This window comes from Lynx rufus, unplaced genomic scaffold, assembly GCF_022079265.1.
Source record: "Lynx rufus isolate CCGP_SWC_20201006 ecotype Redwood Valley unplaced genomic scaffold, mLynRuf1.p SCAF_44, whole genome shotgun sequence".
NCBI classification, from domain to species: Eukaryota; Metazoa; Chordata; class Mammalia; order Carnivora; family Felidae; genus Lynx; species Lynx rufus.
Window position 1 is genome coordinate 552154 of NW_025814861.1, and position 15415 is coordinate 567568.

The window sequence follows — 15415 nt, forward strand, 5'->3', positions numbered from 1 at the left end:
ACAGTGCTGTGTGAGGACCACGCCAGGCGGTGAGTGTCCAGCATCGACACGGGGTCAGACGTGAACACACGGGAGCACGTGGCGGTGACAGTGCTGGTGGCTCTTTCTGCCGGCCTTCACCGCACCTGTGAGTATCCTGGGCCGGGGAGTGGGAAGTGCGGTCAAGCGGTCAGCTTTTCAGCACCCTTGAGCTTGTCAAGCACCCTTGAGCTTGTCGCATCAGGAACAACCTTGAAAACGTGGAACCGGTCCGCTCCAAGACGGGCGTCAAGAAGCTGCAGCTGCACCTCCTGTAAAGCAATATTCTCATCATTAGGAGCAGCTTGCCTGCCAATTTTTATGTGGCATTTACAACCTCCCTCGTATCACTTAATTAGCTGAAGGCACACCTGGAATCTTGCCCACTGTGAAAATTCTCTCAATCTCATTGAGCCAGTTATTCTGTAAAAGATTGGCCAAACATGAGATCAGAGGCGAGACAAAGCCACGCTAGAGAACATGGGGATCTCTGTGTGAACCCCCTGCATGCGGGTCAGATCCGGAGCAGCGCTACTGCCTCTGACCCCTCTGGTCACCTCCTGGTCTCTTCCCTTGGCTTCTCACACCCGGCCCCAGGCCACAGAGCCTCCGCACCCTCACCTGTCGCCCTTGCCGCCAGCCTTTCGGTGCATCTCCTTGCTCTGATGACTAAGGCAAGTGACAACGGCGAGCCCCCTCTTCGGCGGCCCTGCGTGGCCCCCCGTTTTCCCCATGGTCTCAGGGCCTTTGCCGAGTGCCCGGGGGGCCTGGGCCTCTCCATGCTTTCCATCTTTGGACTCTGCCTCCTGCGAGGAGGTCTTCTCTGGGCCGCCTGCCCGGGTTGGCACCTCAGCCTTCCCTCACCCCACACCGCCGTCTGTGTGTGCGGGTGGCGCGTGTCCATCTCTCGAGTGCAGCTTGCGGTGGAGACCCTGTCTGGTTTTTCTCCTCTCATCCCCAGCAGCTCCCGTGGTGCCTGCCGGCGGCCTGTAATTCTGAGAGGAAGGGCACAGTGGGAAGGAAAGAAAGATAAGAAAAAGAGGGAAATGCCTCTTGCCTGTTCAGTGGACCCAGCAAACAGCAAATCCTGCAAGGGGGTAGGGGGACACCTGCTTTTCAGAGCACGCTGCACTCAGCCAGGCTGTCCCGGGAGAACAAGACGGGGCCACCTTCCTCTGAACCAGTGTCCCTGACTTCATGGGTGGAGGCGGCTTGGGGATCAGCCCACATAGCATGGGCGTGAGCAGGTTCAGGGCTGGGGCCTCTGCCCCGCCTCCACAGGACCAGAGCAGACGCCCCACTGGAAGGTCAGATCACCCGGCTTCAGCCTGGAGACCAGGGGAAACAGCTAAGGACCGCCAGAGGTAGCCTCAAGGGCAGAAGGTGTCCTGTGGAGCAAGGGAGCAGAGTCCGCTGTCAGACTCCCCTGGGGAGCTATATATAGTTCAGGTGCCCAGGCCCCATCCCGGGAGACCGTGCTTTAGTAAAGTCTCAAGTCCTGAAGAGGGGGATGGAGGTGGTCCTAAGTTGACTAACAGTTCTCAAAAATGTAGACCCAGGTCCTCGGAGCAGGCGACGGGGTGTCCTCCTTAATGCAGCAGGACAGCCAGATGCTGGCCGAGTGTATGTCTGATTCAAGTTAGGATTAATTAATAATATTTTAACGTAGAACCTGGATGAGCTGCATGGATCGTAGACAGGAGCATCTTCTACTGGCCTCTCTGGCAAGGCACACACAGGATGGGTCTCTTTGAAGTCCACACTGCGTTATCTCTGTGGGACAGCTGTACGGAGGAGAATATACTCTTGTCCAGACGGGGCCAGGGGACAGGAAAAGTTCTGTGGAACGTGGCCACGTCCCTTCTGGTGGGAAACACAGCACGGCACAGAGTCCTTGCTCAGGGACTGCGTGTCAGCGAGCCCCCTGTAGGTTGGTGAGCTCATCACGGGCACGGGCAGCTCCAGGAAGCGGCGCGGTGTGGGCACAGGCTCCCGTGGAGGGCCTGCCTCTTCCACTCGGGTCACGCGGTGCAGATCCAGTTATAATTCCCTTCCCTCCTCTCCGCTCAGGTACCGTGGGCCCTGCCTTTCCGGGCTTTGGCTTAATTACTGCTGTGCACACGCAGCTTTTACATTTGGCCTTTTGCTGCTACCACTATTTCTCTCCCTCTGACACCATGCAATTACCAGCCCTGTGCCTCTTCGTGGAACAAACACACCCTCATCCCCACCCGGCTAATGAGGCGATTAGAGGGATTTCACGGTGACCCTGCTCTTTCTCCACACCTGGGTCACCTGCAGACAGCGGGAACCACAGGGTGTGTTTTCAGTCAAGCGGCCAGGCCGATAACAAAGAACAGGAACCCAGCCGGCCTCTCCTGGGAGGGTGCTCGGGCGGTCACGTTCACTGTTGGAGCCTTCCAGGCACCGGAGGTGGAAGACGCAGCTGGCCCAGCATGAGTCGGCGGACGGCAGTCGAGGCTGCGGGCAACAGGAGAATGCCCGGCTCTTCGTTACGTTGGCTGTGCTCGGAGCTCTCCTGGTTCGCGCCATCGGAGAGCTAGGAAAGAACGTGACGGTCCCAGCTCTCCCCTTGCTACACGTCACCCTGAACCCCTCCTCACCCCTCCTGGGGTGACCCATGCCTCTGATCTATCCCCGTGGTCCACGGGCCCCTTTTTGAGTAGGAAGGTGTGCGTCCTGCTGTAGCCCATCACGAAATGACTCTGGTCTTTTCCAGATGTCCCTTTCATTCTGGCCCTGGTGTTAGAGCCACGGTCTGAAGTGGAGAGTAACATCTTAACTAGTTAGTAATCGAGAGGAGGGATGCAGTTGAGCAGTGGCGTGGGACCCTTAAGGGCTTCCGTGCGCCCTCAGCTCTGCTGAGGCCCTGTGTGTGTCTCGCTGAGCCCCAGGCCGGTCCCGCGAACCCAGGGGAAAGGGGGCGTGCCTGCTCCCCTGGCCCCAAGTCTGAGAGAGCCTGGAGCCCACATCCCAGCACTTTGTTGCTGCCTCACATACCCCTTGTAGAAGGTTCCAGTTTCTAGAGTTGGTGTTGGGCAAAGTAAGTATTTGAGCCCCACCGCGGGTGTTTTCCTGTGTGAGCAGTTGTTCCTGTAACCGAAGAAACGGACTTAAAGCAGGAGTCCATGTGGTTACATATGTGCAAGACCTTGATGTGAAACCGTCAGGGTAGCAACCCCAGAGTGGTGGTGGAAGCTTTATGTTTGCAGGGCAGTTGCCTCGAAAGATCTCTGATAAGAGATGATCGCGGGGAGGATCTGGATCCCGCCTTTTCCCTGGTGTCCTTTCAGGTCCAGAGGGTGCAGTGCCTGGGCCTGAAGTCAGGTGTCCCCAGCTTGATCCCAGCCCTGGCAACAACGAACCTTGTGTCGTGCAGCCCTCAGGGCCCTGGAGTGTGCAGAAGGGTTCCGGACATGTAGCCCGGTGCTGAGCCTGGGGTGGCTGCTCGGTAAATGCCACTTTCTCCCGCCCCCCCCCCCAGGACTCCCCCTCTCTGAGTCTGTAAGAGGGGTGAGCGCTTATGGGAAATCTTCCCGAGGGCTCCCGCCGCACTCTGCCCTTGACCTGCCTGTTGCATGGCTCCTGGGTCCTGAAGGCCTCTGCTCCAGGCCTCCCAGCCGTGGGTGCTCGCCACCTGCACAGGGGGGACTCGGCTCCCCGTTAGAGCTGCTGAAGTTGAGCCCCCATGGACCACTTTCATTTTCCACTCTGTGGTCTCTGTGAGATTCTAATGCTGAATGTGCATGATATGCAAACAAAAATACAAGGTGTTGTTATCGTTGATCAAAGCCGTCCCTGGTCCACATGACACGTGTCGGGTATCTGATAATGGCTCCTTATCTCCTGCCTCTCCTCTTTTCCATACTGTTAATAACAATAACAGTCAACGCTGGATGGGGGCTTTCACAACAGGCACTGTGAGAAGCACCTCGATTCATTAGTTCCCTGAATCCTTTTGAGAGTGAGCAGACTGGCCCTGCAGCGCCAGCATCCCCAGCTGCTCGACCGTCACAGTCCGTCCTCTGGGCGGCTCTCCTCCCAGCCGGGGTTCTTTTCCAAATCCGGGTCATGGAACTACCCAAACGTGCAGGAGAGACGGACCAGCACAGAAGAGGAGAGCGATCACGTCCATTGGCCTATTAACGGTGGGAGCAGGGACCGCGGCTACCACTCACACGGGGCTCAGCACCGGCCTGGCTCCCTCAGTGCGACCGAGCACCCTGGCCTCCTGGCTCCAGGCCTCCCGCATTGTTGGCATCTGGGCCATCCTGGGGCTCAGGTTGAAACTGGCCAACCAAGTCCCTGTTTGCACGTGTGAGAGTTCAAACCACCCAGCTGCTCTGCCTCAAGAGCAGGACGGTGCACGTGCCCCGGTGTTGTTCACCCTTTAGCCAAGGCCTGTCCCTTTGGCCTGCCAGGGTGTTGCAGGTGTTCTGTCGTCCAGGGTGTCCGCTGTCCCTGCAGGCTGCTTTTCATCTGCCGATGTGACAAATATGCCTCATAATATCATCCAAGACATCGATCATGTCAAACAGGACGGGCCCACAGGGCTGAGCTCTGGGGTTTGGTGCTGAAATGCTGTCCCCAGCTTATCAGTCTCAGGCAGCACATTTAGGATGTAGTCAGACTGGTTACAGACACACCTGACTGTTTCCATGCCCACTTGGTATTTCTCCATCGTCATATTTTCACCGAGAATTAAAACGTGTCAAGCACTCGGTCATGCCCGTTAGGCCTGTAGGTGGAGGCACTTTCTGACATGGGGGGGAACCTAAGCTTGGAGAGAGCTGTTGACTCCACGGGGACATCGGCTAGGCATGGCCACCCTGCCTGGTGATGTCCGGGCCCAAGTCCTGCCAGAGCTGTTCTAACGGTTTCTGCCACTTGGGCAAATAATCTTGAGGTTCCCGTCCAGTTCTGGGATTCTGATTTGTCTCTTTCCTTTTAGGCCTCTGCTACCTCTGAACATTATCTCTGTCCTCTCTTTCATTGTGCGTGCTCTGCCGGGCAGCAAAATCGATCATGACGTCGATGTATTGATTGCCTGTGACCTGCGTGGCCTGGCAGCATGCCTGCCCCCAGCCCGGGGCTCAGAGCTCTTTTCTGCTTTTCACTGGGTCTTGTTCTTGGATGTGAGGCGGAAACCCGCTTTTTATCAATCTCTGGGTCCACAGAGTCACTCTCGGGTACTTTTCTGCAGTGACCATCCGCCATAGCATGGCTCACCTGGGGTAGGGCGTCTTCTGGGGCCCCGGTAGTCTTACCGAAGCTAGCGTTGGTCTGGTCCTAGGAAATCACAAAGAAAGCGCCCTTGAGACGGTCCGCCCGCCAGCTTACATCTCTGCCGAAACAGAACCCACGGGTTAAAGGAGGCTTGATACAGCTGCTTTTTCCTTCAGTGACCGTGAAAGGCTTGATAGCGTGTGGGCTGAATTACCACCCGCACTAGCGGGTTCCTTACCTGAGCGGCTCGGTTGCACCGGAGGGACTGCCTGTCAGATTCTCCTTGGAGTTGTGTGCGACCCTGTCATCCGAGAGCCACCAAAACCCCACTCAGACACTGCTGCCTTTCCTTCACCCGTGAGGGCGAGGCGGGAACGGGGAAGCTTTTGAGTCTGCCTCAGGCCTTCTAAAAGCATCGCCGTCTCCTACTGGCATCGCTTAGGACCCAGGCTTTCCTTCCAGTTGGGGGGCTTGCTTCCCTCAGTCCTTGGTGTGGGGGGGGGGGCAGGGGGTGTGCTCTCACTGTGTCCCTAGGTCATTTGCTTACATGCAGAAAGAATCCTTCAGATCAGAGAATAAGTACATTTTACTACTCCTCAGTCTGTCTGTTTCTGTCTTAAGAGAAAACTCTCACACAAAATCAAACAAACTAAAAGCGAAAAGCAAAGAGGTTTTGATAAGTAAAAGTTAAAAGACTTGGATATTTTGGCATAGGGCAAAATTCGACCATTTGATTTTTTTTTCCCTATAACGAATACACTGTTCTTTATGGTCATAAAAATAACACACGTTCATTGTAAAAATTCAGGAAATAGAGAAAAGCTTAAAAATCACCTGTCAGCCCACGATCCAAGTTAACCTTGAGTCACAGTTTTTATACCCTGCAGACTTCCACGGCGAGTATACTTATATGGGTTTCTTGGTGTTCGTGATAGAATTGGACAAATCATGTGATTTTTTTTAAACTGCCGTTTCTCACCTAAGTTAATTCAACCTTCGCTTTTTCAGTTGCACTCCGTCGGGGCCACCAAGAGTCTTTGAGATTTTGAGATAACATGAACATTGTCTTGGCATAAAAACATCTTGTGCAGGAGGCTTGCTTCTGGTTTTGGTAGAAACCTAACAGCACGGCGGTTAAGTGCACGAGTCACGGGGTCAGATTTCCGGGACTGGAGTCCCTGCTCTTCCGTCACTGGTTTGTGACCCTGGGCGCCACCTCCCTCCCCTGTGTCTCTTCTTCCTTCACCAGTAACGTGGGGGTGCTAACTGTAGCCGTTTCGTGGGGTTGTGGGTGAAGTAGACGAGTTACACACCTGTCCAGTGCCGAGAACAGCGCCACGGGAGTGTCGGCAGGAGAATCATCATGGAGGTCGGTGGCCAGTTTGAAAGACTGACTTGTTGTATCTTTAAGTCCCTTCACCGCCCCCGTCAGTGGTATTTGCTCACGTGTTGTTTTGATGTATTTGGTAGATCTCTTCAGTGTTGGCCACTGTCATTTTCATCATCTCTTCGAGTGTCGCCTACAGGAAGTGTTCTCAGCATCAGAAAGAGTCACAGGGGTGCGTTTCAAGTCCTGGGGAGCAGATTTATGGTCCAGTGACTATTGTGGATAACTGTTGGGAAGGAATAAACCAGAATAAAATCTAGATGGAATTACGGAAGGCAGTAGCAGACTAAAGAAAAATATGCTTGAACATTTTTTTTAATGTTTATTTATTTATTTGGGGGGGCGGGGGGGAACGAGCATGAGCAGGGGAGAGGTGGGCAGAGGGGAAGAGAGAGAATCCAAGCAGTCTCCACGCCGTCAGCGCAGAGCCCGATTCAGGGCTCCATGCCGTGAACCGTGAGATCATGACCTGACCTGAAATCAGGAGTTGGACAGTTAGCCGACTGAGCCGCCCAGGCGCCCCTGCCTGTACGTTTTTAAACGCTAGCATGAGGAAGGCTTCTAAGCGTGATCCTAAAGCTGTAAAACTTGGTAAAAGAAAATACCGATTGACCTGACGGTACATAAATTAAAGAAGGTAAAGTGAAAAACTCTGTCCTGTAAGAGGATGCCATGAGCACAGTCCTGAGCTGGGGCGGCTTCCTACCTGGGGTAGCCTTCTGTGAACCTGTCCGTAAAGGTGCGAGAAGGTCCTGAGGCCCCTCTTCTGCAGTGGTCACCCTAGTGGGCATATTGATTTACTAATTAGGCTGTGATTTCACCTTATTGGCAGTGAAAGTGGCATCTGCCCATCCTGCAGGGTAATCCAGCCTGGTAACCGAGGGGGGTTATTCAGCCTTCACTACAAGGGAGTTCCCTGTGGTTAGATAAACTGATCTGTTGCTTGGTAACTGCGGGATTACTCTGGTGGACTGGGAAGTCCATTTGAGAGGGGTTTGAGTATTTGGAGGGCAAGGAGGGCAAGAAAGTTGGCAAGTCCCTGGGAGAAGTGCAGCTTGGCAGGAGAAGGAGTCGAGAGGCCACATGCGCCCAGCGCGGGCCTGGGTTTAGAACGTTCCACCTTCCCATCTGTACTTTGCCTTCTCGGCACTGGGCCTCAGAACAAAGGAACAGCAGACAGCCAGCTGGGTCCTGTTGCTCCCACAGCGGTGGGGAAAACCCTGCGGGGTCGACCCTGAGGTTCGGGTCCTGGGGAGGTGGTCTGGGTCTGAAAGACGAAACCCCGCTTGCCCTCTGGACCACCAGCAGCCTCGGAGCTTGGGTTTGGGTCCCAGGTCGAAAGTACGTTGCCTAGAAGGAGACGCTAAGACAGGACGTTTTGAGCTCAGAAGCTGAAGGCGGGCAGGACCATCTCCCAGATGCACTTCCAACGTGTCCCCCACCACAGTGTGACCCGAAGGTCCTTAATAACCCTGCCCACTCAGTGCCGTGCTGCACCCGCCGGGCGGGAGGGACCTCGCGCTGCCCGGGACCCAGCTGTATGTGTCTGGGGAGGGACGGGGACGGAAGGGCACCCGTGTGGTGCCCCCATCGGTGTGGTCTCCCGCACCGTCCCTCCGGCTCCGTCTGCAGGACCGCCAGCCTGCGCCTGAGCCTGCAAGGGTGCCGCTCCGGCTGTCTGTGCCTGCTCTGTCGGCAGTTAGGGTATCAATCGCCCCGATCAGGTTCTGGTTATTTATTTTGCTTTAGCGGTGGCAGGAGCAGTCACAGAGCCGATGCTGGGGAGGATATTTTGACTGAAATTTTGCATATTTTGAAACTCGGGTTGTTAGATTTAAAATTATACACATTGTGAGTACCTGGCTTCAAACGGGGAAGAGGAAGCATTTCTTCCTGTCAGAACCTTCTCACTCCGTCTGTCATGTAACTCGACTAAAAATAAACTACAAGCACAAGGACTGGCAGCCTTCAGTTTGGAACAAGTTTAGTGCCCTCAGCTGCAGGCCTGGCTCCCACCGCCTCCCAGCCACGCGCCAGCCCCCCCCCCCAGGTGCGGCCCCCTCCGCCGGGCACATCGGGGTGCACGGTCCACCACCCCGGGGAGTTAGGACGAGTGCCCTGCAGGAGAAGGGGGTGCAGCCCCAAATGCCCCGGCCTGGGCATCAGGGGCCCCCGGGGTCAGGCCTGGCTCCCGTGTGGCCTTGGAGAGCCTCTCGGTTGGCACCTCCGGACCTCAGTTTCCTCATGTTTAACTGATTGACCGAAATCCACATGCCAGCCACCCGCTAGCCGCCTGTGCGTCTCTAATCCTTCCAGCACCTGTGAGCTTTGTTCTAAGTATCGTCCCCTTTGTTCAGGTGAGGAGACCGAGCGGAGAGCCTGAGCTGTGTCATTCGGCCTCCTCCGTCGTCAGCTCTCCTCTTTGTCCCCACTTGCCCCTTACTCCTCTGTCATCCAGGTGCTGCCCCCACCGTCCCCCTGCAACATTCTCATGTGAGCACAGAACTCCCCCCGTGTCTGGCCGTGGTTCTCTGCCACCCTGGCTCCTGCCAGATCTTCCTAAGTGTTTGTCCCTGGACCCTGCTCCAGCAGGCTGCTGTCCCTCCCAGCAGCGTGCTGGGAGGAGCGTAGGCCTCAGTCCATCCGACCTGTGTTTGCATCTTCGCTGCTGCACCTACGAACTCGATGGTCTTGGGCAAAGTACTTAACGCTCCTCCAGAATAGTTTCCTTGTCTGTGAAACGAGGGTGCTGTCATACCTCCCTTGTCCGGTGGACGGCATGACTGTGGAACCCCGAAAGTACTTCCTTGTTTGCTCCCAGTCTCGCAGGGCGCTGTCACTGACGCATCCGTGCACCCTTATAACAAAGTCTTACCCTTAACGTACTCTCAGACCTTTTTTCCCAACAAAGGGTGACCGTGTCTTTCCCTGTGCGTCCTGGTAGAAAACCATGCTAGGCCTGTCGCACCGTTGCTTGAGCCCCGCCCTGTGGAGGAATTCGGTGTAATTGCCTTAGCCTGGTCCAGCGCCGTCACGGGACTCCACCGCCTTTCCCGCCAGCTCAGGAGCGCAGCAGTGATCCCGTTGCTAATTCTTGAGTTTTCAAGGAGTTCCGTTCTATTTTGAGCACAACTTTAGTCCACTTGAGCTCCGATGATTACCAAGAAAACGCTGTAACTATACGTTGCAGAGGGCGACGTGTGCCTTTGCAAGAACCCTAAGACCCCGCTGTCGGGAGTTGAGGGAATGGCCGGCATAGCGGTGTGGGTTCAGTGGAATGGCTCTCTTGCTCTTATTTGGGTTAAAATCCTGTCCTGGGAAACGTTTACTCTTAGACATTCGTAATCATTCTTCCTGTGTACAGTTGAACTTCTACCAATTTCTCCCTCTGATCTTCTGATCAAATGGTGAGGCTGCTGTCTCTTGAAAACAGTTACTGGTATTCAACGCCTGAAATTGATTTTCAGCCTTTTGCACTTTCCTCGTGGGTTGGGGCAGGGAGCCCTCCCTCTCGCTCCGCACCCATGCCTGTGGTCGGTGGAGAGCGGTGGGTCTGGCAGATGCCGTCCCGTCGGCCCATGCAGACCCTGGGTTTGGGGTTTTCAAGGTCAAAAATATCTACAGGAGGCTCTTCAGTCAGCGAAGAGGTGTCTGCGACCGACACCCCACCCCCGGGCGCTGTGTGGGCCCCGTCAGGAGGACGGGGCTTTGACCTACACGGGGCTTACTTGCCCAGAGTTGCGGCCGGCTTTCACCCGCTGTATGTCGTTGAGTTTCAAGGCGGGTTTTTCCCCCCATCCTTTGGCAAACTGCTGTATCATACACTTCGTTTGCCATCAGAGTGTGAGTGCGTATCGTTCTTTTTTTTTCCGTGAAAACAACACAGAACAAAGCCTCACTTTTAAAAATGCCATGATATTTTGCCACCGTTATGAAAATCTGTCAGCGCCGTATCTAATCTTCTGGTGCATAGAATATCAAAACAAGCACTATTGAAGGGATTGTACTTCTGTTAATACAAAAATGTCAGTTCCACAGTCTCGGAACCAGCTGCTACCAGCCTCTTTCCAAATGGGAAAGAAAAAAATAATAAAGTTTCCTTTCCCCCCTCTGCTGTGTTACTTTCTTCAGGCCTGACCTTCATAAGAAGACCCGGGGTAAACACCGCCTTGCCGAAATCTTGCGTTCAGAATACTCAAGTGGGATTGAGGCCAGCGTCGCCAAGGTCAAAAAGCAAAACAAACACGCGGCGCCCGGCAGCCAGCCATGCAGAGCCATCCGCACCGGGCGCCCAGCCTCGGCCGTGGGAAAACAGAAGCAGCGCTCTCCGTGCAACGGAAAAACCCAGAGAGACTGACTGGGGGCTGAGACTTCCCAAAAAAGTTTTTTGGTTTTTTGTTTTCAGCTCTGCCTCCACAGGCCTGGGGCTTGGGGTGGATCCTGGAGGCCCGGAGACCTGGGCTGACGGCCCTGTTCTTGTCAGGAGCATTGTGGGAAAGCCTGGTGCCCCCCCCCCCCCTCTTGCCCTGAAGACAAGCCCCTGACCCAGAGAAGCCAGGCCTTCTATCCCGTGGGGGGCGGGGGTCAGCATAGTGTAGACCAGCCAATCAGTGCACCAGAGCCGCACCCTCCCCCCCCCCCCCCCCAGCCTCCAGCAAGAGCCTGGTGGTGTGAGTGGCAGCGGGAGGGCCCCGTCCTGCCTCCTGGTGACAGTGTTCTGAAGGTGTCTCAAAGTTTTACTTTAGTTGCCCCGTCAACACATTGCTTAACACAAATTTTATAAAATAGCGTTTTTAAAACTGGGATGCAATTTGCTAAAGAAGAGGGTAAAGATCAACACGTTTTCTCGATGTACAAGTGCTTTGTTCAGAGGGCTGACTGGTTTTGGCGTGGGTCGGAAGCCTCCGGGTCCGTCCGCAGGCAGCTCCAGGCCCCACGTCGCATTCACGGGCCTGGCCGCCTCTTTTATGTCCACGGAAAACTTCCTGTCTCATGGCTGATGGATTTACTGGTGCCTTTTTTATTTATTTATGCTTTTTACTGTTGCCTTTCTATTCTTTGCCTTTGAAGTCAAAAGGCACCAGTCTCCCGAGCATTTTCTCCCATCGAGTCCCATCTTGCCTTCAAGTCTGGGGTCCGGGGTTCCTTGTAGTGTGGCCCAGGTCACAGCTGCCCCTCCCCCACTGTGTTGCCCCGGAGGTTTGAAAGCGGCCCCCCAGGGGCGGACCGGTTGCCAGATTTGGACGCGGGGATTCCAGAGGCGTCCGAAGGAGAAGGGCCAGAGCTCAGCACCTCTGTGCCGGGAGGTGCTTTGTTCTCTCCGCCTTCTCGGGATTCCTCGTCTTCCAACTCCTGTGATGGATGATGAGGCCCCCACTTCAGTAACCAACCCTCCAGATCCACAGGAACCAAGTGGCCAGGAGCGGATGAGAGTGCTGCGAGATGGGCGGTCTGCAGGGTCCACAGAGGGGCCAGCGTCCTTGCCTCCGACCCTCTCTGGCAGTGGAGGGTAGCTCGCACCGACACCAGAGGCCCCAGGGAGAGGGCGAGTGTGAGCCCAGTGAGCACTAATCCTCTGCGGGAGGGAAAATATGACCTTCTCACGAGGGCTGTCACATACGAATTCTTAGGGACGGTTGGTGAAGTTTCTAACAACAACAACAGTAATAATAAAGCCCTGTAGCACTTGTCAAGCGGACTTGGGGAAATCTGCCACCTTTCTTTTATTTCCGTGTGTAATGGGTCACATGATTTGGATGAGAAAAGGAGGGATCAAACTTTACAGACAAAACCCAGCTGTGTGAGAAACAGGATTAAAGGCAGTGATTGGGGAGGATCAAAGAGAAGCCCTGCTTCCCCCACCCCCCATGCACTCATTCCTCCAGAGGTCGACTGGGCCCTGCATTCCTGGGGGGGGCGGCATTCGGGAACCTTCCCGGCAGAGGGTGTAAGGGACTAGAATTTGGAGATGGAACTTCAGCCTAATTTGCAAACACTTAGGTGAGGGTTTCCTGCCATAGATGCTTTGTGGGCCCCTTTCTAAGTAGAATCAATATATTACCCCCAGTTAATAAAGAAACATGGATTTAACAGATTTAGGGTTAATATTATCTAAATTTAAATAACCTTAAAATAAATCTCTTTCTCCTATTATGGCTCTTGACAGATTATACGTTTCAGGCATCAATTAGGCAAAGCTTTAGCCTAATTCCACTGTACATATTCTAATTTTGTGCGTATTTTTAATCGTCCCTCTTTTTCTGATTTCCCAAACTTTCCCATTTCTCTGTGTCGCAGCTTGATCCCCGTATTGAAAAGTCACGGAGAATTTGGACATCTCATGGAGTGTTGCAGCCGAAAGCCTTTTCCCCCGTGGGCTTGTCGGATGCTCGTTCTGCACCCCAAACCCCTTCATGTTTGCAGCTCTTAGCGGGTTGCCATTCTTCAGAGGGGCTTCCGTTCTCACCCACCGAAGGGCAAAGAGCCCTTGGCGAGTGATTAAGTCAGTGCTGATGCAAGGCACACTGCCTCTTCCACTCTTGGAGAAGCAAAGAGCCAACCAGAGCTCAGCAAAGGACATTTTGACAAAGCCCAGTGGGTTCCTTTGATCTTTTTCTTCTTCTTTAGCGAAGGGAGGTGAGATTTAGGGAAGAGGGGAGTAAATGAGAGCCCCTTAATGCAGGTACATCCCAAGCCGCTAGTGACCTTGCTAGTTAGCAGTGCGGCCCTCTACGTGAAGTCAGGGAAAGCCATTAGAATCCAAGCATCGATTCCACGAGACAGAAATTTAAAGCTTTTCCACTGGACAAGTGGCCCTGCCTGAAAAGGGCACCTAACGGGTCTCGTTAAGTTGCCCGAGTGACCATCTCACCTTCTCTCTTAATCTGCTCCGCCATGAGGACAATTCAGAACGAGACCTGCCGGGGGGCGAGGGGGGTGCAGTGGGGCACCCGCAGAACCAGCTAGACTCTTCAAAACTGTCCCGAATCCTCGGAACAAGGCTCACAGGGCAATCTCAACTTCCTTTAAACTTTGCCGCCCCTACCCACGGAGCCCGGGTTTCCGAGGGGCTGGGCGGGTCGCCGGCCGCCGGAGCAGAGAAGACGCCTCCCGGGAGCCTCTCCTATTGTTCTGCCCGCCGGGGGTCTCCCCGCCGCTCCTTCTTTGTGTTTCCAAAAAGAGTTCACCCAGCCCCGGGGTTGGGAACCGAGAAGCCAGTTTAGCCTTCGAAGCGGATGAAAGCGGAAACCCACCTCACCGCAAAGGTTGTAGTTATTATGACAGATGGGAAGTGCAGGACAATCTAAGATATTGTAATTATAAACTTGTAGGGAAGCCTTGTTCTTCATTAATGTAAGATATGAAGTCGCCTCTGAGGTACAAGGGCAATTACACGGCTGAGAATGTGTCTGTGGTTTGCACTGCCGCTGTGTAAATGTAAGAGGGTGGCTGCTCTGCTCTGCCTCCTCCACTTCCACAAAATGAAAAGCACACCAGCGCACGTTGTCCTTTGACAGATTTTTAATATGATTTTAAAGAGTTTTGTTTGGTCTCATTCTTATTCAATGAGCTTAATTTAAAGCACTTATCCCCTGGGCTTAAGTCAATCCATGTAGGATTTGGGCTGGGTTTGTTGCATGGGGGGTTTTGTTTGCAGGAGGCTATGAGAGACTCCTTTCCCACTCCATTAACCCTGAGTTGGGGACAGTCTCCCCTCGCCCCCCACCACAGCCAGAGCTGGGGATTTACCAACCCCCATTCACATGCAAAAGAACTCGAAAGCCGAGAGGCTCCTTGACTTAATTAGCTGCTGTGCATTTTGCAAAAACTAGAATAATACCCTCACCGTCCCGGGAAAGAAAAGCAGTGGTGTGAGGGCGTTGGGGCGGGTGGGGGGTGGGGGGTGGGGGGTGGGGAGGGGGCAGGAAACAGTAGCAGGGTCCCCAGGGGTGGGGGAAGTAGTTTAAACATGCCCCCCACCCCTCCCCCAGGAGACCGCCCTCTCCCAGAGCGATCCTGTCACAACTGGAGGGGGCTCGGCTTTGCTGGGCCCCAAAACTTCCCAGCCCTGGGCCTGTCCTCTGTCCCGAGTCGGAGCTGCAGGTGGTGGGCGGCAGGGGAGCACCTGCGCCCACCTCCCCAGGGAGGGAACGGCCTCAGGAGGTGACCTTGGCCCTCTGAACGTGAACTGGAGGCCTCGAGTCTGGCTGGAGCCTTAAACCCCCTCCCCTGAGATCCCGGAGCCGCTGGCTGGGGGCACGGGGCAGACGCGGGGATTTGGCTCCCCTCTCTGGGGCTCATCTTCGTGCTCCCTCCCGGGGTAGAGGGGGAAAGATACAGGATTACCGCTGTGGCGTCAGGCTCCCAGCGAAGGCTCGACGGGTCCTGCCGGCGCGGGGGCCGGAGCCGCCCGGGCGCCCGCGAGCGTCCGGAGCCCGAGCGCGACCGGGGCGCGGGGCGGAGGGGGCCGATGGGGTGGTTGGGGAGGCGGGGGGGGGGGGGGAAATAGCCTCGGAGCCCATCTGTCGGCCCCGCGCCCAGCGGGCCGGTCACCAGCTGCCGGCGCCCTTGTTGCGGCCAGATGAGCCGGCTCAGCGAGGGCACCGCAGCCCGGCCCGCAGCCGAGCGAGCCCAGGCTCCGGCCCCCGGGACCGGCTGGGAGCAAGCTAGGAACCAGATGGAGAGGAAGGGGGTGGGGAGGGGGGCGCGGGGAGCCGCGGGCTCGCCTCACTGTAGACACGGGAAGACTGAGGCTCGGGGTGG

The 15415-nt window shown here is 55.3% G+C and overlaps 1 protein-coding gene across 1 annotated transcript in view; it reads left to right on the top strand.

The window, feature by feature from the left end:
• Positions 1–12746, top strand: part of DDX31 (DEAD-box helicase 31) — a 72588-nt gene extending 59842 nt beyond the window's left edge. The window contains exon 20 of the mRNA XM_047098123.1: positions 10784–12746. Coding sequence (XP_046954079.1) covers positions 10784–11009 — 226 coding nt within the window. The 3' untranslated portion in view covers positions 11010–12746. The remainder of the gene's footprint in view (positions 1–10783) is intronic.
• The last annotated feature ends 2669 nt before the right edge of the window (positions 12747–15415 follow it).